Source organism: Eubalaena glacialis, chromosome 6 (genome assembly GCF_028564815.1).
Source record: "Eubalaena glacialis isolate mEubGla1 chromosome 6, mEubGla1.1.hap2.+ XY, whole genome shotgun sequence".
NCBI lineage: Eukaryota > Metazoa > Chordata > Mammalia > Artiodactyla > Balaenidae > Eubalaena > Eubalaena glacialis.
The window spans coordinates 78,869,567-78,884,001 of record NC_083721.1 but is presented as its reverse complement, the minus strand read 5'-3'; the positions used below and the strand labels follow the sequence as shown (position 1 = coordinate 78,884,001).

At 39.7% G+C, this 14,435-nt stretch overlaps 1 protein-coding gene across 1 annotated transcript; it reads left to right on the top strand.

Moving 5' to 3' along the window:
• The first annotated feature begins 12,168 nt into the window (after positions 1-12,168).
• LOC133093439 (craniofacial development protein 1-like) lies at positions 12,169-13,105 on the top strand. The gene is given in 2 exon segments (XM_061193279.1): positions 12,169-12,819; positions 12,821-13,105. Coding segments are annotated over 2 exon segments (897 nt in total). The 3' UTR covers positions 13,067-13,105.
• The last annotated feature ends 1,330 nt before the right edge of the window (positions 13,106-14,435 follow it).

The following is a 14,435-nucleotide window of genomic DNA, read 5'->3' as shown; positions in this document are numbered from 1 at the left end:
GAGGCAAGGAAGAGAGACTGTGAAGAGCCTGCCATGCTGAGGACTGTGGCTTAATCTTTTAGGTTATGTGGGAGCCCCAAGTGACTTTATGCAGAAGCACAGGACCTTTTCTGTGTGCTCCTCTGCATCCGTTATGCAACCATCTCTACCTTGCTCTGTGTCCTAAGAATTGTATCTTTATAGTTGCATCTGTGGTCTCTCTTGCCCTCTGACTTTGATCAAAGAGAAGCACCTTTAGGAAATCAGAAAGCTGGAGGGGAGGGGGACTGGTGTGCCAGAATGTTACACTCATTCCCCAGATGCTGCAGGTCTTGGCTACTGACAACTTATATTTTAGCAGTAATGGGGAGAGCCTTTAGCTAGTGGGCACTGCCTTACCAGGAGATGCCTAGAAAGTTATGCAATCCTCCACTTTACCAGTGGTCAGTTATCAGTGGTCGACTAATACAAGGTTATAACAACCCAGCATCCTTGGATATAAGTAGTGCAACCTCTATAAACAACTGAGACTTCAGAGCTCTTCATGGGTTCAGGTTGAGGATGAATTTCTCTTGAAACCATATCTTTGTCTAGCTTCTTCTTTGCCCTGTCCTCTTTTCCTCCCCTCTTTAAAGGTTTATCCTGAGAGCATTCCCTGAATAAATCACTTGTTTTAGATTCTCTACCTCAGATTCTGCTTCTAGGGAACCCAATTTAAGACAGTTCGTACCAGAAATGGTCCTATAAAGCAAACTCTAAAGATGTAATTCTGGAGTTGGATCATATACCAGCTGAATGGCAATGAAGACCCTGTACCTAATGACAAGCAGTGTATTGATAGTTCCTTGGATGTCATAGTAGTACAATTGCTAAGATGATGGAAGTGCACTAGCTTTTACAGGGACTCTGACATTTGAGAGATAGAGGGAAAATAATAAAATTAAGGAATATGGAATTGGGTGACTACTGGTGAGTGCCTGCTGGTGCATTCTGGAGAGAAAATAACTAATCATCTATTAAAGGTAAGTGTGAAAGTCAGAGGTCTTCCTTGGCAGTCTTTAAAGAGATCCTTATCACCTGCAACTGAAAGGCATACTGAGCTGCTGAATAGGCAAAGGACTTGATATTGAGAATATCAGAACTTCAGAGGAAGCTGAATTCACAGCCTAGGTGACTCTGGATGCCATAAGACACACAAGCTTCAGAGAGTAGGAAAGATAAGCCATACAGAGATCCAGTGGCTTGTCACATCTGTGATCCTTTTAGGGAGTCAATGGTCTGGGGCCCTGGTCCAAGGCAAAGGGGAAATTATTTTACCTTGTGCATTCTACCATTAAATAAGAAGCAATGTGGAGCAAACATCACACTGCACTGAATGATTTAGCAAGTGATGTGGAAAGCTTCCAGGCTTCAGTAGGGACCCTGGGCAAGAAAGGACACATAGAGGCCATAGTACAAGTAGTCCTACCACTTGGATCATGTAACCCAGAAGATCCTATAATGGTGCATGAGTTATCTGTAGGAGATGAAGATATTCATGGAGTCTCTGGCAAGCCCCAACAGAAGAGTTTCAAACAGGCAACTGAGATTTTGGAGCAAGAGCATGCCATCTGCTGCAGAAAACATCATTCAAAATGCAGCTGCTGGAATACTGCCCGGCATGGTGTATTAGTTCAGGTTCTTTGGAGAAACAGACCAATAATACACAAAATATATTTTATAAGTATAGATAAAATTATATATATGTGTATTTATGATAGGACTTGGCCTTGATTATGGAAGCTAAGAAGTCCTCCAATCTGCCATCTGCAAGCTGGAGACCCAGAAAACCTGGCAGTATAATTCAGTCCAATGCCAAAGACCAGAAAACTAGGAGCACCAATGTCTGAGGACAGAAGAAGATGGATATCTTAGCTCAAGCAGAAAGCAAATTTACCCTTCTTTTGCCTTTCTGTGCTATTTAGGCCCTAAGTGTTTTGGATGATGCCAACCTGCATTGGTAAGGGAGATCTTCTTTACTCAATTTACTGATTCAAATGTTAATTTCTTCAGCGACACCCTCACAGACACACACATAAATAATGTTTTACAGATATCTGGGCATCTCTTAGCCCAGTCAAGTTGACACATAAAATTAACCATCACAAGTCTGCCTTTTGTCAACTTGGCATCTAAACATATGTTTAATTTTAATTTTATTTTATATTTTTATTGAAGTATAGTTTACTTAAATATTATATTAATTTCTGGTGTACAACATGGTGATCCAATGTTTTTTTAGATTATACTCCATTTAAAGTTATTATAAAATACTGGCTATATTCTCTGTTCTGCACAATATACTTTATAGCTTATTTATTTTACACATGGTAGTTTGTACCTCCTAATCCCCTGCCCCTAACTTGCCCCTCCCTCTTTCCCTCTCCCCACTGGTAACCACTACATTGTTCTCTATATCTGTGAGTCTGTTTCTGTTTTGTTATACTCATTCATATGCTTTATTTTTTTTAGATCTTACATATAAATGATACAGTAGTTATCTTTCTCTATCTGACTTATTTCACTAAGCATAATACCCTCCAGGTCCATCCATGTTGTTGAAATTGGCAAAATTTCCTTTTTTTGTGTGGGTAATATTCCATTTGTATATATATATATATTCCATTGTGATATATGTGTATATACCACAACTTCTTTATCCATTCATCTGTTGATGGACCTTAGGTTGTTTCTATATCTTGGCTATTGCAAATAGTGCTGTTATGAACATTGAGGTGCTTCGAATTAGTGTTTCTGTTTTCTTGGGGTACATACCCAGAAGTGGAATTGCCGGGTTATATGCTAGTTTTATTTTTAGTTTTTTGAGGAACCTCCATTCTGTTTTCCATAGTGGCTGCACCAATATACATTCCCATCAACAGTGTACAAGGGTTTCCTTTTATTCATATCCTCACCAACATTTGTAATTTGTAGTCTTTCTGATGAGAGCCATTCTGAAAGGTGTGATGTGATGTCTCACTGTGGTTTTGATTTGCATTTCTCTGATGATTAGCAATGTTGAGCATTTTTTCTTGTTCATGTTGACCATCCGTATGTCTTCTTTGGAAAAAAATGTCTATTCAGGTATTTTTCCCCATTTTTAAATTGAGTTGTTTGTTTTTTTCATAGAGTTGTATGAGCTGTTTATATATTTTGGATACTAACCCTTTATCAGTTATAACATTTGCAAATATTTTCTCCATTTAGTAGGTTTTCTTTTCATTTTGCTGATGATTTTCCTTGCTGTGCAAAAACTTTTAAGTTTAATTAGGCCCCATTTGTTTATTTTTCCTTTTTTTCTTTTGCCTTAGGAACAGATTAAAAAAAAACATTGCTATGATTTATGTCAAAGAGTGTTCTGCCTATGTTTTCTTCTAGGAGTTTTATGATTTATAGTCTTACATTTAGATCATTAATCCATTTTGATTCTACTTTTGTATGTGGTGTGAGAAAATATTCTATTTGCATTCTTTTACATGTGGCTGTCCAGATTTCTCAGCACTTCTTATTGAAGACACTGTCTTTTCCCATTGTATATTCTTACCTCCTTTGCCATAGATTAATTGACCATAAGTGCATGTGTTTATTTCTGGGCTCTCTATTCTGTTCCATTGATCTATGTGTCTGTTTTTGTGCTAGTACCATACTGTTTTGATTACTGTAGCTTTGCAGTATAGTCTGAAATCAGGGCATATGATACCTTCAGCTTTGTTCTTTTTTTCTTAAGATGGCTTTGGTGATTTGGGGTCTTTTGTGGTTCCATATAAATTTTAGGATTATTTGTTCTAGTTCTGTGAAGTGTCATGGATATTTTGATAGGGATTGCATTAAATATGTAGTTTGCTTTGGGTAGTATGGACATTTTATCAGTATTAATTCTTCTAATCCAAGAGCACAGGATATCTTTCCATTTGTATCATCTTCAATTTCCTTCATCACTGTTTTATAGTTTTCAGAGTATAGGTCTTTCACCTCCTTGGTTAAGTTTCTTTCTAGTTATTTTATTCTTTTTGATGCAATTTTAAACAGGATTGTTTTATTTCTTCTTTTTCTGGTAGTTTATTATTAGTGTATAGAAAAGCAACAGATTTGCATGTATTAATTTTGTATCCTACAATTTTACTGAATTCATTTATTAGTTCTAATAGTTTTTTTGTGGAGACTTCAGGGTTTTCTATACAGAGTATTATGTTATCTGCAAATAGTGACAGCATTGCTTCTTCCCTTCCATTTTGGATGCATTTTATTTCTTTTTCTTGTTTAACTGCTGTGGCTAGGACTTTCAGTACTATGTTAATGGAAGTGGCAAGAATGGGCATCCTTGTCTTGTTCCTGATTTTAGAGGAAAAGCTCTCAGCTTTTCACTAACTGTATGATGTTAGCGGTGGATTTGTCATAAATGCCCTTTATTATGTTGAGATATGTTCTCTCTATACCCATTTTGACTAGAGTTTTTGTCATGAATGGATGTAGAATTTTATCAAATGATTTCTTTTTGCAACTATTGAAATGGTCATATAATTTTTATCCTTCCTTTTGATAACATGGTGTATGACTGATCGATCTGTGGATCTTGAACCATCTGTGCATCCCTAATAAATCCCACTTGATCATGGTATATGATCTTTTTAATATATTTTTGAATTCTATTTGCTAATTTTTCTGAGGATTTTTACATCTATATTCATTGGAGATATTGGTCTGTAATTTGCTTTTTTTTGTAGTGTCTTTGTCTGGTTTTGGTATCAGGGTAATGGTAGATTTGTAGAATGAATTTGCAAGCATTCTGTCCTCTTCAATTTTTTGGAATAGTTTGACATGTTAGCTTTTCCTTATATGTTTGGTAGAATTCACCTGTGAAGCCATCAGGTTCTGACCTTTGGTTTGCTGGGAGATTTTTTTTAAATTCTAAATTCAGTTTCACTACTACTGATCAGTCTGTTCTGATTGTCTGTTTCTTCCTGGTTCAGTCTTGGAAGATTGTATGTTTCTATAAATTTATCCATTTCTTCTAGGTTGTCCAATTTATTGGTATATAACTTTTCATAGTCTCTTATGACTTTATGCATCTCTTTAATATTGGCTGTTATTTCTACTTTTTCATTTCTTATTCTATTTATTTGCATCCGCTCTCTTTATTTCTTGATGAGCCTGGCTAAAAGCTTACCAATTTTGTTTATTTTTTCAAAAAACTAGATCTTGGTTTCACTGATCTTTTTTATTGCTTTTTTTGGGGTCTGTATTTCATTTATTTTCTCTCTAATCTTTATTATTTCCTTCTTTCTTCCCTCAAGGTGTGCTACCAGCTATGACCTTGGTGGAAGGTGGGACTGGAGAGTCTAGAGCCAGATCCAGGTAGGAGCTAGGACTTCTCTTCTGCTTAGTGTCAACACTACCTTATTGGGGGTGGGATTGGGTCCCAAGTTGCTGGAGTAGAAGCCCTGAGGATCCGGTCTGAGCTGTTTCTGTTCCCACTAAGTGTGTTCTCTTTCAGCTCCCAGCACCAGCACCCTCACCCCAGAGGTGAGCAGCGCTGGAGCAAGAGGGGCTGGAGTGGACACCTGGTGTGGGCCAGGGTGCGCATTGCAGTGGTCCCAGCACACCAGTTAGAGTTCCAGACCAATCCTGATCTGCTGCCTTCATGAGCACCAGTAATGGTTGCCCTTGCCCCACTCAGATGCTGTGCTGAGTCCAAACCGGATTTGTCCCCCTCAACTGCATTCTCTCCTCGGCTGTGGCAGCCTTTACCCTAGTGTGGAGCTGCACTGAGGAGCAAGAGGGGTTGGAGAGGGCTCTAGTCCTGGGCTGGGGTGCACGCTGGGATGGTTGCAGGAAACCAGCTAGAGTCCTGGGCAATTTTAATCTGCTCCCCCCAGCCTGTTTCTGGAGTAATCAAGTGTGTGTGCACTCCTCATGAGTGGAGTCTAGACTTCTTACAGTCCACATGTCAGTCCACTGGTTTTCAAACCAGATAAGGGGACTCAGGCTCCGGGTCTCTGACCTATGTGGTTCAAACTGCTCATTCCCCAGGCAGGATCTCTGAGCCTGTGTCATCCTCCTTCTCTTCTGTATCCCCTACTAGGGGCAAAGGTCCTGACATGATCACTTTTCTTCCCTTCCTACCTGATTCCGTGTGGATCTTTCTTACAGCCTTGGATGTGTAAAAGTCTCTCTGACAGTCCCCAGTTTGTTTCAGTGAGAATTGCTCCACATGTAGATGTATTTTTGATGTGTTCGTTGGAGGAGGTTAACTCTGCATCCTCTTATTCCGCCATCTTGGTCTCCTCCCCTATACATATCTTCTTAAACCATACTTAATCTCCAAAAAAGATAATAACAAAGTCATAATACCACCTTACATGATACAGCAATCCTGCATACAACTGAAAATGCACTAATCTTTTCTCCAGAGGAGGAAGTAAAATCCTTGAGTGATGTTTACTCTTCTGCTATCCCATAACTTAAATACTATGATTTAAAATTAACAATACTTAAATGCTGATAGAAAGTCAATAAATCTTATGTTATATGGTAAGGAAATATGAGAGGAAAGAAAACAAGGCTATTTGCTTAATATATATATAAATACACACAAAACTTATTCATAACAAATTAGGAGGAAATACTCATGATAGTTATAGTCATTATTTCTGATGCTAGTCACATGGTCACAACTGGTATTTATAAATAACTTCTTCTACTACCCATTCTGTATTTCCTTTGCCTTCAGCAAACACCTCAGCTGGTTATGGTTCTTTACGTGGCAGTGTGACCCAAACCTTCATTTCCAAAGGATCTGGTAGTTCTTCCTGGATTATGTTGTTGTGCTTTTCCGTTGACCTTAATCACAGGGCAAGTTAATACTAAGAGATGCCCTAACGGATCTCCTGTATTTCAGACATACTTTTCCTTACCTCCATTGTGGAGTAGTAGCCCAACTTCTCCTTGATAGTCAGGATCACAGGCAGAATAAATATCTGGCCAAGGAACATCAAGTAGCTGTGACACCAAAACTGCTCACTGCTGGTGGCTGTCAAACCCACCAAGTCATAAACTTTAGCAGCCCAAGCAGCAATTATTTATAAAAATGGAAGGGTTACATCTTAGATCAGCCTTAAGCAGTTCCTAAGGGCATAAGTGAGCTGGAAAAATAAGTGTCTCAGACTTCCATGTCACGCAGCACAGTCTCAAAACATACCACTCACACAGCTCACAACTGTGGTCTCATGGGGTGATTCTTTATGACCAGCTTAGGAGAAGAAGAAAATAACCCAGACTTGGTCAATGGATAGTTCAGCCTGGTGTTTTAGTTTGGGCCCCAAATGGGCTGCTGTTACAGTACAGCCCACTCAGAGGAAGACTTGAAAGACAGTAGTGATGAGAAAATTCAAGCAGTAGAGAGGGCTTTGGTCAGTATTATTCATCACCCAATTTTGTTGAGAGACATGTGACTCAAAACAAAGATATACAGGAATGCATAGGCAGTGGTGAATGACTTGGTTAATTGGCTGGAGGCATGTAAGGAACAAAATTGGCAGTTTAGGGACAAGGATGTCTAAGGAAGTAGAATGTGAGTGCACATATGGGAATGGACACAAAATAAGAGGAATTTACCATATGTTAACCAGGTATGGAGGATGACTGGTCCAATAGATTATAAACCAACTTCTATGCTTGCTGAATAGACTCATGAATGGAGTAGCCATGATGACAGAGATGGAGACTACCTCTGGACCGAATAGCATGGGCTCCCTTCTCACTGAAGTTGATCTAGCTAATGCCCCAGCTAAATGTCCATCCTATCCAGAAACAGATTCTAATGCTGAATCCCTGATATGATACCATACTTTGATGAAACCAAACAGACACTTGATGGTAATTTGATAACACTGTGCCCCTCTTATCCTGACAAGGGCAATAATTTGTCTAGAGCAGAGTGACACATATTCCAAGTACGTGTTTACCTTTTTTCTTTAACAGCAGTATCTCAGTCAGCATAATATGCAAGGGCTCACAGAGTGATGTATAGAATGGGATCCCACATATTGTCTCCTAAGACCAAGAGACCCTTTTAATGGCAAAAGAAGCATGATGATGGGAACATGGCAAATAAATCCTCTGATGTTACCATGTATTGAATCATTTGGAGGCTGCTGACCTGACAGAGCATGGAAATGCCCATTTAAGGCACATCTGCAATATCAGTTTGGAGATGATACCCCTTAATGGGGACACTATCCTTCAGAGAGCAGTACCTTTATCCTAAACCAATGGCCATATATGGTGCTATGTCCCATATTATTCAATGAGTTCAGAAACCAAGAGATGGAGGAAGGTGTGACTTCACTTCACAGTCACTCCAGGGCCCGACTGAGAGAACCTGTGTTTTCCATTTGCTCAACGTAAGACCCTGTGGGCCTAGAGGTCCTATTTCCCAGAAGAGGGATGCTTTCACTCAAAGACACTGCAAAAGTCTCACTAAACTTAAGCCATGGCTGACAGCTGATCACTTAGAGTTTTTCAAATTGACCAGCAAACAAAGAAAGGAGTTACCATACTGGCACAATTGTATACACTTGGGTATTTTAACCTGATGATCCTAAGGAGATATGGTTGTTGTTACTTAATAAGAGCATGGAGGAATATGTTTAGTACTTAGGTTAACTACAGGATATTTCTTGGTACTTCCATGCCTAACCTAATTATAAATGAACAAGTACAGCAATCATTGCCTGGTAAAGGTATGGTAATAATGGTATCAAGCCTCTCAGCGATGAGAGTCTGAATCATCTCACCAAACAAGCTACTGAGGCCATCTGAAGTTCTAGGTGAGAATAAGAGGAATTTAGAAGGAGAAGGAGAAGGAGATGATAAGTATCATTTACAAATTTAAAATCAATTGAAGTAAAGAAGGCTGCAATTCACCCTACTGATGCTTCTTTTACAAGTTTTTCCAGAAATTTAGACCAACCCAAGTTCTACAATCTATGTTCTGAAGTGTCCTATGGGATTAGATTGAACCTAAACCTCTCCTGAAATCACATTTTTGCTTAATTTCATCTTTTGCCTTTTCTCACTCTCCTTCCTCCCTTACAGATTTCACCTCAGAACTTCCTCAAAGATCACTTGCACAAGACTACCTGTCTTATGCTCTACTTCTAGGTTACCTGATCCAAATCAATCGGGTGTGGCAATAACTGCTTTCCTCAACCTAGGGCCACAGTCTCATCTGGAGGTCCTTTCCTGTAGCTACAGATCTCTTGCCTGGTTTTGGTAAAGGCCCTCTCCTTTTCTCCTTTTAGAATGCCTTGTGGTAGTGTCTTTCTCTTGTTGAGAGTCCTGAGGTCTTTACCATTCTTTTGACCTTGCTCATATCTTTGAAAACGGTCCCTTCATTTAAATCTTCTCCATTGCCCCATTTGTGTGTGACACTGATTTCCCATCACAGTCCTGACTAATAAAGTAGGGACAAGCAGGGAGTGATCTGATCAGATTAACATTTAGAAAGATCAATTCGGCAGCAGTGTAGAAGAGAGTATAAGAAAGGCAAGTCTAGCTGCAGAGAGATTATTTAGTGGGTGATTGTAATAATCCAGAAAATAATTGAAAATGTTTAAATGTCAATATCCATGGAGATAGCATATTGGGGGTAAATTTGAGAGATAAGTAAGCAGTAAAATTTAAGGATTAAAATATCCTAACATCCTGAGAGAAATAAAATTACGTATGATGTCTTATGAATTCATTAAACAATGATTGTGTTACTACTTCAAATACATTTACTCTTACCCTGTAAGACTTGTGGTCTGAATGGAGACTCATTCCTAATTTGGTAGTTATTATAAAAGGCAAAACAAAGTAAATGTTATACTAGAGTTATAAGCAAAAGACTTTGAAGGCACATAATAAGGAATAGCCATCACTCTAAAGTTATAAAGTACAGAATTGCCTAATTTCTTTAACTAAATATATGTCTTCAAAGAAATTGCTACATTACCCAAACATCTCTGATTAATTTCTTAAAGTCTTCAAAAGGACATACGTGGATTCTTAGGCATTCATTTCCCAGGGGGAATATTTAACTACCTTAATCATATTCACTGCTACTATTAAAAGAATTACAAAGAAATGCCTATTAAATATTATTTAAACTGTCATTAGCATTTGATGAGTTTAATGTGCATATAAATTGCTAACTCTAAATTTTCGTATAAGTATAGTGGAGTAATGACTAATGTCTGTAATATGTATATAGACTTCATAATTAAACATGCTGGATACTTTATTCCTTATTATATATAATATATATGTGAAAATATATTAAAATAATATAATATATTAAAATTGTGTATGATTATATAATTTTAGCCCAAATTTTTATTTTGGCAAAACATTCAGAATTGAATAACTAAATTACCCCTTTCTCCTCCAGACACAAACAAAAATGTGAAAATGTAAAAAATACAGTAAGTCCCCTACATATGAACATGTTCCATTCCAAGAGGGCATTCATAAGTCCAATTTGTTAGTAGGCCCAACAAATTTAGCCTAGGTACCCAACTAAAACAATTGGCTATATATTACTGTACTATAATAGATTTATAATACTTTTCACACAAATAATACATAAAAAAACCACAAAATAATGAAAACGCTTTTAATCTTACAGTACAGTACCTTGAAAAGTACAGTAGTACAGTACAACAGCTGGCATACAGGGGCTGGCATCGAGTGAACAGGCAAGAAGAGCTACTGACTGGAGGAGGGAGAGGAGGTGGGAGATGGTAGAGCCGAAGGATTATCAGCAATAGGAGACAGGGCAAGCTGCAAGTTCACTCACGCCTGATGTTGATGGCACAGGTTCTGGTTCCTTGCTGGATTCAATTCTTTCTACCCTCTTGAAAAAATGATCCAGTGATGTCTGGGTAGTAGCTCTTTTTTTCTCATCATAGATGACACAGTAGCACTGGATTGCATTCTGAATGGCTGCTGCAACCCTCATGTACCGTTTTATGTTCGGGTCCTGTACCTCAAAAACTAACAGTGCCTCCTCAGATAAAAACAATCCCCTTGCCATTTCCTGCATCGTGAATCTCTTCGGTTCTTCAGTTACTTCTTCTTCCTCTTGTCTCTCTTTGTCCTTTTTCTGGGCCTCCAATTCCATCAGGCCTTCATTAGTAAGCTCCTCGTGTTGCACAGCAAGGAGTTCAATGAAACCGTCCTCTTGCAGATCTATCTCCAGCTTCCTGCTGAGGGTCACTAAGTTGCTGAAGACTTCTTTGGACTCCTCATCCACCTTCTCAAATACACAAAAACCGTGAATAAACTGCAGGCAAAGCTTCTTCTAAACCCTGTTCGTGGTGACGGCTGTAACCTTGTGCCAAGCAAAGTCAATGTTTTTTATGGCTTTGTAGATGTTATAGTCCTTCCAAAATTGTCACAAGGTTGTTCCCAATTCATCACTCACCTTTGCTGCCTGACAAGAAATGTGATGTAAATAATATTTCTTGAAAGTCGCTATAACTCCCTGGTCCATAAGTTGGATAAGCAACGTAGTATTTGGTGGCAGATGCAGTACTTTGATGTTGGGATGAAAGTCGTCCATGAATGGGGGGTGGCCTGGAGCACTGTCGAGCAGCAAAAGAATGTTGAATGGGATGTCCTTCTCCAAGCAATATTTCTCCACCTCCTGGATAAAGTGGTGGAAAAACCAGTCCTGGAAAACGGCCTGTGTAACCCAGACTTTGGGGTTACTCTTCCACACAACTGGGAGAGAGCCCTTGGCTATGTTTTGAAGGGCTCTTGGGTTCTCTGAATGATAAACTAAGAGGGGCTTCAGCTTCATATCACCGGAAACATTGCCACCAAACAACAGTTAACCTATCCTTTGCTGCTTTATAGCCTGGCATCAACTTTTCCTCCTTCCTGATGTAACTTTGGTCTGGCATCCTCTTCCAGTACAGTCCTGCCTCATCTACATTAAAAATCTGCTCGGGTAAATACGCGCCTTCATCAATAATTTCTGAGAGCACGCTGCGGGGGCCGCCCCAGCTGCCGCCGACCCTGCCGTATCTCTGTCTATGGTTTCTCCCTAGAGCTTTGCCTTTGGGGATAGCTGCTGCAGCTCCATCCACCCCGCGTGGCAGCGACATGGAGGAATTCGACTCTGAAGACTTCTCCACCTCGGAGGAGGACGAAGACTGCGTGCCATCGGGTGGAGAGTATAGTGAAGATGATGTAAATGAATTAGTGAAGGAAGATGAAGTGGATGGTGAAGAGCAGACACAGAAAACCAAAGGGAGAAAAAGAAAGGCTCAGAGCATTCCGGCCAGGAAGAGAAAACAAGGTGGCCTCTCATTAGAAGAGGACGAGGAGGACGCCAACGAGGAATCTGGAGGAAGTAGTAGTGAGGGGGAAGATGCAGCTGCAGAGCAAGAAAAAGGCATTGAGTCAGAGGATGCAAGGAAAAAGAAGGAAGATGAACTATGGGCCAGCTTCCTCAATGACGTAGGACTAAAATCAAAAGTGCCTCCGTGTACACAAGTTAAAAGAGGAGAGGAGGCTGAAGAGACAAGTTCAAGTAAATTGTTGGTCAGAGCAGAAGAGCTAGAGAAACCTAAAGACACAGAAAAAGTTAAAATCACCAAGGTGTTTGATTTTGCTGGTGAAGAAGTCAGGGTGGCTAAGGAAGTGGATGCTACATCTAAAGAAGCCAAATCCTTCTTCAAGCAAAATGAGAAAGAAAAACCCCAGGCTGATGTCCCTTCAGCTCTGCCGTCACTTCCTGCCGGGTCAGGGTTAAAAAAGATCAAGGGGCATGAGCAGCCTTTTGGGGAAAATAGGAGCCAAGAAGCAGAAGATGAGCACCCTAGAGAAGTCCGAGCTGGACTGGGAGGGCTTCAAGGAGGAAGAGGGTATTGGCAAAGCACTAGCCGTCCACAATCGAGGGAAGGAGGTGTACATTGAATGGAAAGCTTTTCTAGACCGAGTGGATCACAGGCAGTTTGAAATCGAGTGAGATCTCAGGCTGAGCAAAATGAAACCCTGATGTGATGAGGAACCTACAGCAGCTTAATCCTGTTTACAACGTGAGCTTTTTGTGCGTCTATGAAATGTCTCCCGTGTTTCCCATTGACTGTTTCCCAGCAAGGTCTTTTTTTCTACATTGAATTTCTGTCTTTGTATCTTGATCTCATGTGATTTCATTCATTTTACTTTTAATAGTTTGTCTTTTAAAAAATAAAAATAAAAAAGTACAGGTTGGTCCTGTGCGGGGGGAAAAAAAATTCTCAGAGCATTTCAGGAAATTCCTGGGCAGCTACTGTATCTGCACTTGCTGCCTCACCGCTTACTTTTACATTGTGAAGGTTGGCTCTAGCCTTGAACTGATGAAACCAGCCATGGCTGGCATTGAAAGATGTGCCCTCTGATTCTTGGCCGTGTTTCTTCTTCAAGCTTCATAAAGGCTTTTGGCTTTCTCTTGAATCAGCATTAAGCTGAGAGGGACTCAGTGCTGATGCTGATTCTGCACCCACACACTGAGAAGCTTCTCTGTCTCCTCCATCACTTTTCCACGCTTCTTCGCTATTATCATTGACATCATTGGCACAGCAGACTTCACATATTCCATGATCTTGTCCTTGTTCTTTAGAATTGTACTGATGGTTGAACGATTCATGTTATAAGAGTGAGTGACGTTTACTGTTTTTTCACCTCGCTCCACTATCTCAATTATTTTCACTTTTGTTTCCATCGTTATCACTTGGCGCTTCTTAGCAGTACCACCTACATCACCGCTGCTTTTACGCTTGCTTCCGGACATCCTGGGCTTGAAATAAAGATACTGTACTCTCTACAGTACTGTACAGTAACGTGCACAAAAGCACAACCACTTGTAGAGGACGCACGCATGTGACAATGTATGCCAGACACGTGAACTAACTTATGTGATTGGACATGAGAACGCATGTTTGCATCTTTCAAATTTTGCAACTTGAAGGTTTGTATGTAGGGGACTTACTGTATGTAAAGATTTCAGAGGACAATGTGGCCAGAGTATAAGGTATATGAGGATAAATATTTGGAGAAAGGGTTGTAAAAGTAGGCTGAGACCAAGCTATAAAAAGTCTTCTTGTCCGTGTTAGGAATTTGGTTGGGATTTAATAACTGATTGGACATTGGCAGAGGAGGGTCAGGTAACTACGAGTTTTCCAGATTGGTTGATTGAGTAGATATAAGTCTATCTACCCAGAAGTATAAGTAGAGTGAATAGGAAGACTGGGCTTTTACTCAGAGAAAAGTATAGGAAAAATACGCAGAATTCCAGGATAGAGGAAGAGTTAACACTGGAATTTGTGGATTTAGGGTGTAAAGGAATCTGACTAAAGACACTTCCTCCCCACCCTGATACACACAGT